Here is a 10,948-nt window from a genome sequence, read left to right on the forward strand (position 1 = left end):
TATCAAGTAATTTTAGTGGTTAAATGGTTATTTTTCTTAAAAATTATATGTTCAGATAATCTACTAGATATGTGTACATTATTAATTAATTAAAAAATTATAAATATATATTATTTTATAATCATCTAAACTAGTGAAAGAAATTATGGTAATGCATGTAACTTATCTCGTCATTCCTTACGTCCTTTTGGTGATGAATAACTCGAAGAGCTTTGAATTGGCTTAAGCTTAAGCTGGGCAGAAGCTTTTTGGCTTTTTTCCTTTTATTATTGCTGTTGGTTTTAGACTTTGTTAGAGTTCAACAATTTATAATAAAAAATGACACCTAAGTTTAAAATAAAATATTAATATACAGAGAAAAAATGGGACTATTTTTAAGGATACATACTAAACTACAAAATTTTAATGGGTTAAAATAAAATTTTAATTTATAATTTTTTTTAAAAAAATTATCATTCATACAATATTTTAATATAATTTTATCATTATTTATGTCGCGGCCTTCTTTCGGTTGGACCCCGAAATTGGGCTTCGACTTGAATTAAACGATTAAGAGTCACCACCGACCATTTAAAACATTTAGATAGGTCGGACACCATCTTACCTGATCTACGTTTTACCAGAAATATGTCGGATTCGGGAGTCGATTACGGTCAAGGAATGATTAGCACCCTTGAACCGCCCTTTCGGTACCAATTAATTTGTCGGTTGTCTTTAATTACGAAAATTTAAATTTAAAATATTCAATTCGAATTAATTACCTTTTAATTGATTAAAATTATCCTATATATAAAACAAAATTCAAATAAATAAAGTAAAAAAACAAAAAAAAACCGAAGAGTTAGTATTCCAAGCATGTCCAAACATGAAAAAGTAGTCAATGGAAAATGGGTTTCATTTCATCTCTTCACATGGGCGTACATATTGTAATTTTTCTGCTATAACTTGAGCCATTAGCTCCAAATTTAAAGTAAAATGGTCGAGCTCTTTTGGCTGGACCAAAAGAAATCAAATGCCACTAACGTAGTTCACAAGAAGCCTAATTAATAAGATTAATAATTTATTATAATACGTAATGATCAAAAAAAAAATTTAAATCCAAAAACTAAGTACTTTGTGAAAGTTAGTGGTTTCCATTTTCAATCACTAGATGCCTGTGTGAAAGTGACATGAAAGAAAATCAATCTCATCCCGTGTTGTTTGTTCCTTCACTTTGTTTCTCTAAGGCTAGACGTGGAGCCCATGTATTTATTGAGGCAATTAAAGAGTGATGGAACCAACAAATTCTAAATGTAAAACAAATAAACGGTATGCATGTATCTGAATTTGATAATCCATTACCGATTTATAAGTCTTCGGATTCGTCTGTCAATTGTTGTTCCATGAGAGCGAGGGGAAGACTCCAAGCAACGAACGACTTCGACGCTATCCATCTCCACGATCAATTGCTACAGGCCTCGTTCCCAAGCAACCTCGAGGCCATCAAGAACCCGCCAGAATTTAGCTTGTAAAATTGAGCGACAGCCAATATTTCTGGTGTAACCAACGATCCAGTATCTTCTGTCGTCTCTGATCACACCACCGTTGGACGGCTTCATCGTCATGGGATTCACACCACCATCGGTGTTCGGTTTAAAGGTCCTTGCTCTCGGTGGGTTTCAATGGCCACCTTTGTTGCCAACACCGTTTCGAGGAGCAACGTTCTTCAGGTTTGAGCTTTGACAGACTGAATTCTTGAGTCAGTTCACCTTTCTGCATCTCAGGCTTGGGAGCAACATTATCAGACTTTAACAAATCTTTTAGCTGATCTCTAGGAGTTCCAGGGCAGGTTTTAAATGTTGCAAGGACCGGAGGAATTGGCACTGCGAGAGCCCCCCTAGATTTGAAGGTCGAGTGGCGTTTTATCGCTTCTGTTGATGGAATTGAAATAGAGAAAAGAGTCGAGAATCGTGGAGAGGTGGGTGATGAGGTTATGGACGTTGTGGGGTATTGAAATGGTGGAAATAGCAATAGAGGTTCCCTTATTTTTGGGTAGTGGGGTTGAACATGGATTCTACAAAAAATAAAACAAAGAAATTAATAATAATAATAAATAAATTATAATAATAAAAATATAAATATAAAACCCGGTCAAAAACGGGTGTCTACAATTTAAACTAAAGAAATGGTAATATAACAATTTCTTGTTTGAAAAACTTTTGAGTTCGAATACTTAGACCATTCAACTGGGTAAGGTTGCGGTGAGAGTGCTGAATAATACATCTCTCGTTTAACTTTTTCTAGGATTTCTTTACACTTCTATCTAGAAAAATAAAATCGAAAGAGGAAAAAGACGGCTCAGCTCAACCCCACAGCCACAAACACACTGACCGGGGTTCGTTGGCCGCCTGTTCCTATGGGATTTTTGGATTAGTATTCTCATTCTAGAACATAACTCTTCTTCTACATAAAAATTGTTCAAAAGAAATTTAATCAGTAAAAGGAAAGAATGAACTTATCAAACCGTCTCAATAATAAAATTAAATCACCTCCAGAATGTGTATATATTGTTAATATGTTAAGAAAGTTATTACGAGAGTATAACTATAATTCAAATTTAGAATTTATGGCTCTTTAATGAATATGCTTTTAAAAGATCTACACAATGAAAACGACCATGTCAACTGTAAATGAACTGTCCCCACGGTGAATATGTCTCTCTCGTTGATATAAGGAAATTACATTTTGATTTTTTTATATAAAAAAGTTATAATTCAATACTTGTAGTTTTAAAGCACATTTTTTAACTTGGATCTCATAAATTTACCTTAATTTTATCCTATTTTCTTAACTCGATTATTTTAAGAAAATTTCTGCCCAAACCTCAAATGGCTGGTAAAACCTGTGTTTGCATTCTTCATATCCTTACTTTGAGGCGGCGATGAGTTTTAAGTATGTATAAAGTTATGCTGTTAATATACGGTAGCGTGATATTTTATTTGTTTAACAAAACCATTAGTCAAAGATTTGGATAAAATTTGTGAGTTGGGTTTCAATCAATATGCAAGATCAGATGCTACATTAGCGGCTGCTGTAAACATTATCCCAATCTTGTGTGCTAATTCTACGCTAATACATTGACTAACAGCGACCAAAATGGCTAGCCACCATTTCATTTGTACTCGAACGATGGTACAGGAGGAGAATCAAAGCTCTCCAAAACCTCAGTTTTAATTCCACTTCCTGTTGCTGATTCCTGCTTCTTTCCACCATCAAAAAGGCCTCCAAACCATGATGAAGAATTTGACGAGGAATCTGATGATGACGACGGTGATGAAGACAGAGATGAGCCCTGTCTCAAGCTGTCAACTGATACAGGGGCAGAGCCCTGGTTTGGCAATTGCCCCATTGGATATCCAGGTATGCCGGCTACATTGGGTGATGGCTCTTCGATCATAATAGGCATTTGTGGCTGACTGAGGAATTTATTCAACATGATCCCAGCTCCTTCAATCAACGCAAGCAAAACCCCACCAAACACTGCTGATCTTGAAGCAGGACCAAGTCCTTGACGCATCGAAAGGAACCCTCCAGTGGCAGCACCAGCTATAATCGAGTTCCATGGATCTTTCTGTCGCAGGTACACCATGGTGCAATCAAAGGTGGAGAAAAGGCCACCCCAAACAGCAAAGCTACCGCCTACACGAGGGGCATTCATGCGCACAGCTTGAGTTCCTCCTATCAACCGTGCGCCGCTTGGGAGTTATATGCGCCTTTTATGAAGTGGAAAGCTGCACCCCAACCGCACCCATACCAAAAGTGCCACCAATATCGTCGAGAATTCGATCAGGGCATGGCTCTCTAGATGTTTCTGAGGTCCCCATGTTTCACAAAAGACGGTGTCTTTTCTATCAACAAACCCTAATTTCCAAACTTCCGTACAAAATTCAGCCGTCAAAAAGATTGCTCAAATTTCCAGACAACCAAGGAATATAGCAAAACAAATTACAAACCTCGATTTGTTTAGAACGATCCAGCAATTGATTTCATCAAACTAATGATGATTATCAACTTCAATGACCAATAAAACCAAACAAAACAAACAAAGGCATGATAGAACACATAAAACAGTAAAAATTCCCAGGAGACAGATTTACATACATGCTTTTACGGCACACTTCCTCTCCTTTGATAAGGTTAACAGCAACAATATCAAGTAACATAAAAGATGAAATCTTCTCAACGAAAACGATCATACACGCGATCCAGGTAAAAACCCAAGGAACAAAATAAGAACATAGTAAAACCCTATAAAAAATCACTTTTCAAATAATGAAGAATGAGTCTCAACTAACCCAGAAACTATTTGGAAATATAAAAGCAATTAACTCTGTTATATTGCATGAATGAAACTAAAGATCTTTGTACCTCGATCTTGAGTGGAAAGCAGGGGTTTCTAACACAAAAAAGATTTTGATTTTAATTTATGAAACGAAGATGAAATGAAAACACCGAATAAACAATAAACAATAAACCCTAAAAGGCCGAACCAGGGGCGGGCAAAGGAACTTCCTTTTTGGGATTTTCTTGTCGGTCTGCTTCCAGATTTTTTTTATATAAATATATTTAAGGAACAAAATTATCATTATTGATTTTTTTATATTATAAATTATTCTTATTTTAAGAAAAAATTATAAAATAATTCTATAAACTTAGTTCGGTAAGTATAATTATTTGTAATATTCAACAAATTATAAATTAAAATATATTAAAATAGATAGATGACTTTAACTCAATTAATATTATTATTGATATATTATATAAAAATATATATATAAGATCAAACATAGTTAAAAATTTGATATCGTTTAACAAGTGAAGTTTAATGATTATTTCATCCAATAAGCAATGTTAAACACCCAAAATTGATTTAAAATCATTGTTGGAAAAGTAATATTCAACTTAATCTCATAAACTCGAAATTCTAGTTCTTGCCGTGAAAAATCACTTTTGGGTGAAAATATATTTACCCTCGAATACTATAATTTTAGTTTACAACATAATATCTAAATTGAATATTTTATCTTCTTAAAATCAATTTCTAACAACGATATCAAAAATTTAAATTTTAAATTGTACTCTTCAAAAATACTTTTAAAAGTAAATTTTTACAACACTTTTAAAATCAATATCAAATTGTTATAAAACATTCTAACATTATTTATGACAAAACCTAAAGTCAATTGAAAGCTCTAAAAATAACCCTAAAGTCAGTTATGTCTTTCTTTATTCTTAATTGATAGACGACGATACCAGTCTTGATGCTACTTGTTGCGGTCGATATTTTTTGTTTTTTCTTTAATTTCTTTTATCACATTTTTGCTTTTTTTATATTTTAGATTGTAATAACTATGTCTTTATGGTATGTTTTCTTTTGTCTTTTGACACATTTTCGATCATTTGACTGTTATTTTCGTTTTTTTTTCTCAGAGTTGAATTTAATATCGTCACGACTGATCAAGATGATACTTATTTGTTATCTAGAAGACATTTGACTGTGATTTTAAATGGCTAGTTTTATGTCAATGCTTATAGGAAAATGTCTTAATTATGTGTTTAATTTAGGTTTATGTTTATAAGCATAAATTGTGATTCTAGATATTTTATAAAAAAGAAAAGATAAAATATAAAGTCAAATTACAAGAATTTCAAAGATATAATAAAGTCCCATCAACGTTTCCATTTCCAAACACCTAGTTGACCTAAAAACAAAGCAACGCCAATTGAAATACATCTTCGAAATTTATTCAGACTTGTTCTATGAACATATCATAGTAGCTCATATGCCAACTTCAATGAGAAATGATTGCAGATTATAGATCTGGAGTTTCGAAACCCAAATTAGAACTTTCATGCCACCGGAATTCCACTTGAAGAAGACATCAGAGAATTCACCATCTTCTATAAAGTTACCTTCAAGTATGAACTGCAGGATCAAATGGGGCTTTTCTTTCTCCTTGCTACAAACTGCAAGCAGCCATATTCCCTGAACTTCCTAGAAAGTTGATCAACAGGAATTGACACCTCTCAATTTTATAGTTTTTTTAATGAAAATAAAATAAAAGGTTTCATACAACTTACTTTATGGAGTTGAAATTTCAGAACTCTTCAATACATGTAACCTCTTTGCGGTAGAAACAAACATGCTGTCAAATATATGAAATCCACGATCAAATGGAAATTATATGTATATATCATGTTTTTGTACTGAAATTTTTGCAGTTGAATAACAGATGAAGGTTCCATTTGAAAGAATCTAATTTGTGTAAGCTATGTCATAGTGTAAGGCCTAATATAAGAGAAAATTGCTTACTGCCATGGGACATCTCCAACAAGGACCCTATCTCCTTCATCATCTTCATAAATTAGAGTATATTCCCCACCTGCAGCCAATGAACCTGCATCTGCTTTGGCTACTTCCTTGATCGTGCTTTCGTTTTGGGTGGTGGATGGGTCTGTTTGAGCTAAGATATAATTGTAAAACAAACCAGTCAACTTAAGCATAAAGCAAGATGTTGAGAAGAAGTGAGCAAATAACTATAGTGGAATGGATATTTTGTATATTATCTGGTTTATGGGCGAACCTGCAAGCAAACCACTGAACAGTTCATCTATGGCAAGTGAGAGCTCCTCATAGCTGTTATAGGCACCGAGATTTACTTTCCTTCCAATAGGGATTCCTTCCATGTTTATCTTTACAAATAACCGAGTTTTGGGTTTTTTTGGGTTTACTCCAGTTTCCTTGTCGTTTGATGATTCAGAAGCTGGCTTGGACAAGTTGTTGCCAGCAAGATTTTTCCGGGACGATCGAATCGGAGGCCACCCAACAACTGGTGAATATGCAATTCTGCTCGTTTGAAGGCAGTAAGAAGAGCTGATAAGAAATATGATCATACTTTAATGGCATCAGCCAGGGTCTAAACAATAAAACTATGTAACAGAAAAGAACAAAACTGAAAAAAGAAAGGAAAATCACAGCATTTATTAAACTTAAAACAAGCTACTGAAACATCTTTCCCTTCCCAAACATGCTTGGATCAAACCATGCTGAGCCCCTTGAACAAAACCTTGTTTAATTTTTTCCACATGAAAGAATATATTCTAATTCTTATCATACGGAAAGTATCAAAAGTTTTAAGGAATAGCAACCTTTTATTTGAGGTATTGTTCAACGAGGCGTCTGGATCAGCAGTAGCAAGAGTACAACATGCTTTCCTATCGGTAAACTGAACCTCTCCCACTGCCATCTTAGAGCTACATATTGTCTCATCTGTTGTGTGATGGAAAGTTCTCTTTGTTCCATGAGGTGTATTGCTGTTGTAGCCATGTACTTCCCCTGGAGGACCAAGTCTCAACTCCAACTTCGTGTCCTCTGAGACTTTATGATTTACTAGCCATTCTTTGTTCATAATATTTAGGGTCAGAAACTGAGGATATTCTTCCATCTTATCGGACACCATAACAAGGTAAATAGAAAGAGATCCTAGCTGGTTCTATGTATTTTGGTTCTTAGACAATAGGCTTGGTTTACTGGAGACAAACTGCAGAGAAAAATTACCAATTCAATCAAGAAACTAATTGGAATTCATGTGGATTATAAGCAAAATACTTGAGTCTACCTGGAGGATAACCAACAACAACCCCAAAAATCTAAGTACTTCACCAGCCTATATATATGAATTTTGCTGCGTCTTCATGGAAAAGGCAATATATGGCAAGCTTGTTGGGGAAATATAGCTAACTAAGTGGCTATTTTAATTTTTTTCAAGTTTGCTCTCCTCGTTTCCTCCTCGAACTGAGATTAGGACAGACAAAAGGAAACTGCAGACAGAACAGCTTCCACATAATACTGATTCATGACCTAGACAAGACAACATTGCTCATTCTTCCTTTTTGTCAAGCACCTAATGCTATCCTAGACTCTTATGATGCCTTATCCTAGGCTTTTAGGCAGATGAACTTTACACATGATAAGGACAGCATACATTTGATAAATACATATCCTGCAACGTATTCTCCTCTGCTGTATTAAGCTAATACATGTATGTAACTATATATGATGTATGTATGTATGTATGTATGTATTGTATAAGCTGATATATGTATGTATGTATGCACCACATTTATAGGAAATAAACTGTGCTGTATTTCACGACGGTTTTGTGTAATTGTACAAGTAAATGCAGTCAACTCTTTCAACGTGTACAAAACCAGTATTTTCCAACATGGTTGAACTGAGAAACTAGAATCCTGATAAGGTCTTGATTTAAAAGAAAACTCAAAAAGTAATAATTACATATATATTTTACAATGCCATGGGTTTATGTCATTATGAAATTGTTGACTCTTAAAAACCTATTTCAAGCATGCTTTCTGCAATCCGCGTTTGATGGATGGGTGGAGATGCTTACCTTTACTTTGATGTGTTTAGCATTTTCAAGTCACTATATCATAGGATTCAAATCCAGACACCCCGAACACTGTCTTACCAGCTCTGTGTTTACGATGGTTACTTATATAAGGAATGTTGTTGATGAAAACTGCTGTGAATATCAACATCCAAGTATAAATTTTTGTTCTTTTGGAAGTAGGCATTAGAAATGTTCAATGAATATTGAGGGAAAAGAAGAAAGAAAAGAACAAAGGTAAAAGTCTTGGCAATCATTATTGTTAGCAGAACAACTAACCCTTTCTAGCTCACCATCCATAAATGGTGGTGGAGCCCTAATATCCCACTTAGTAAGATATGTTCCATCACTGCCTGACCTGATAATTCCCAACTTCACTTTAAGAGGAGCCTTTTTCGACCTTTTATTTTTGCCCTTTTCTTCTCTTTACTTCCTTGATCTCTAACAATGACTACAAGTTTGCACGCTGCTAATTACCAGCCAACCAAATCGTTGAGTTTTTGAACCAGAAAAATCGACCGTATCTGCTATGTTAATCATCTTCTACTATGATTTGCAAAAGGAGTGTAGTTTGTTTACTTATGAATGATGATTTACCAAGACAAAAGCACTGTGGAAAAGGTTCTTTTTTTATACAGCTTTTTTCTATTATTATTATTATTATTTTATTAATTTAAAGTGGTTATAAAATAGTATTATTTTAAAATTTTAATTATTTAACGATAAAAATTCAAATATTTTTATAATTACTGTCGGAACTTGAAATTTTTAAAAATAACAACCAGCAATATGGAAATAATGTGAATAGAAATTTCATATTTACATGGATTCCATAGTTCGCAGCATCCTCTCCGTCCATTCTTGACCTGATCCCTCCATTTCATTTCAACTTCAAAGTGCGGAGAAGACCATAACCTTCCTCCAAGTAACCTTGAATAAAGTAATTGGAATCAAGTCACCAACACTGTCAAGTGTCAACTTTCCATAAAATTCGACATATAATCACTGTATCTGCCAACCCACCAAGCAATGGAAAGGAGTTTTGACGGGCGCCGGGGAAGCAAGTACTTTATCGAAAAGAAATAGGATATATAAACTGGCATCTTATATTTTATAGGGTAAACTACACATGTGACCATTTAACTATGGTCAAAATTCATTTTGACTATCGATATCTCAATTTGATTAATTAGGTCATCCAATTATTTAAATACTTCAATCAAGTCACTTGTCGTTAACATTTAACGGGTAGGTAATGTGGCATTTAAAATATTTTGGTATAATTATACAATTGGTCCCTGTTACTTATATATTCTTTCAATTTCATCATAATTATAATAAATTAAAATAAATTTAATCCTCGAGGTTCCATGTGTCATTGGTGACAATTGTCATGACACGTGTCGTTATTCGATTGAAGGACTAAATATATTTTAACTTATTTTAATGCAATATATTTATATTCCACCAATCAAAGGGTAACATGTGTCACCCTCTGTTTGAAAAAAACAAATCCACACAATAAGAGAGGGCAAGGGGAATCAAACCTAGGACCTTTAACTAGAATAGGAGATTCCATGAAGCCAAGGCAACCATTTGGTTTATTTTGGACAACAAATTATATATATATTGTATTCTTAGTATGTAAATGCTTTAATATAAATTAATAATAATTTATATATCTTAAATTTTAAAATTGTATTTTATTTTATAATATTTTATTATTAATTTAATACAAAAAATATTTTTTTACTATTATATTCACTTAAAAATATATTTTATTATTATCTTAAATTTTAAAAATATATTAAAATATATTTTGAAGTTCAGTTATTTTAATATATTTTTAAAATTTAAGATAATAATAAAATATATTTTTAATTTGAAATAAGAATGAAATATATTTTTAAGTGAAGATAATAATATATATATATATATATATTAAATCAATAATAAAATATTTAAATATATTTTACGTTAATATATTTTTAAAAAATATAATTTTTAAGTGATGATAAAGATAAAATATATATTTTTACATTAAAATAAAAATAAAATATATTTAATAAGTTAAAACAAAAACAAAAGATAATTAAAAAATTTAAGATATATAAAATATTATTAATTTTGAGTAAAGCATTTACATATTAACATTCAATATATATATTGCTTTGGCTTAATGGGTTGGTCTTTTCTATTCTAACTAAAAGGTCTCAGGTTTGATTCCATTTCCCCCTTCTTATTGCATGGGTTTGTTTTCTTTCAAACAGAGGGTGACACATGTCATCCTCTAATTGGCGAAAAATAAATATATTAAATTAAAATAAATTAAAATATCCTTCAATCGAATGACGACACATGTCATAATAAGTGTCACCAATGACACATGGTACCGATCCTGATTCAAGGGTTAAATTTATTTTAATTTATTACAATTATGACTAAATTGAAATAATATATAAGTAAAAGGGACCAATTGTGTAATTATACCAAAATAGTTT

The 10,948-nt window shown here is 32.6% G+C and overlaps 1 protein-coding gene and 1 pseudogene across 5 annotated transcripts; both read right to left on the reverse strand.

The window, feature by feature from the left end:
* Window positions 1-3,005: 3,005 nt before the first annotated feature.
* On the reverse strand, window positions 3,006-4,585 carry LOC120157083 (annotated as a pseudogene).
* Window positions 4,586-5,714: 1,129 nt separating this feature from the next.
* On the reverse strand, window positions 5,715-8,026 carry LOC120156843 (auxin-responsive protein IAA28-like). 5 transcript variants are annotated; one of them, XR_005519092.1, is made up of 6 exons: window positions 7,189-7,647; window positions 6,624-6,913; window positions 6,353-6,503; window positions 6,121-6,185; window positions 5,952-6,006; window positions 5,715-5,750 (listed from the first exon to the last, which is right to left on the reverse strand). XR_005519092.1 is itself a non-coding variant. In XM_039168097.1 (6 exons), the coding sequence occupies exons 2-5, from the start codon at window positions 7,497-7,499 to the stop codon at window positions 6,122-6,124; spliced, it is 816 nt and encodes a 271-aa protein (XP_039024028.1). In that variant the 5' UTR covers window positions 7,500-7,580; window positions 7,659-8,026; the 3' UTR covers window positions 5,757-6,006; window position 6,121. The 5 variants fall into 5 exon arrangements, 4 of the variants coding, with proteins under 4 accessions (XP_039024028.1, XP_039024030.1, XP_039024029.1 ...); XM_039168097.1 differs by lacking the exon at window positions 5,715-5,750 and adding an exon at window positions 7,659-8,026 and having other exon boundaries at window positions 5,757-6,006; window positions 7,189-7,580; XM_039168099.1 differs by lacking the exon at window positions 5,715-5,750 and having other exon boundaries at window positions 5,757-6,006; window positions 6,624-6,886.
* Window positions 8,027-10,948: the final 2,922 nt, after the last annotated feature.

This window comes from Hibiscus syriacus, unplaced genomic scaffold (assembly GCF_006381635.1).
Source record: "Hibiscus syriacus cultivar Baekdansim isolate YM2019G1 unplaced genomic scaffold, ASM638163v2 tig00111238_pilon, whole genome shotgun sequence".
NCBI classification, from domain to species: Eukaryota; Viridiplantae; Streptophyta; class Magnoliopsida; order Malvales; family Malvaceae; genus Hibiscus; species Hibiscus syriacus.

What these genes read in the sequence shown, in the direction of transcription:
- LOC120156843 (XM_039168097.1), bottom strand. Translation starts at nt 7,499, where the DNA reads ATGGTGTCCGATAAGATGGAAGAATATCCTCAGTTTCTGACCCTAAAT. An exon ending in GTTCAGTGGTTTGCTTGCAG is followed by an intron (nt 6,504 to 6,623) that starts GTTCGCCCATAA and finishes ATTATATCTTAG; the next exon opens with CTCAAACAGACCCATCCACC. An exon ending in GTTGGAGATGTCCCATGGCA is followed by an intron (nt 6,186 to 6,352) that starts GTAAGCAATTTT and finishes TATATTTGACAG; the next exon opens with CATGTTTGTTTCTACCGCAA.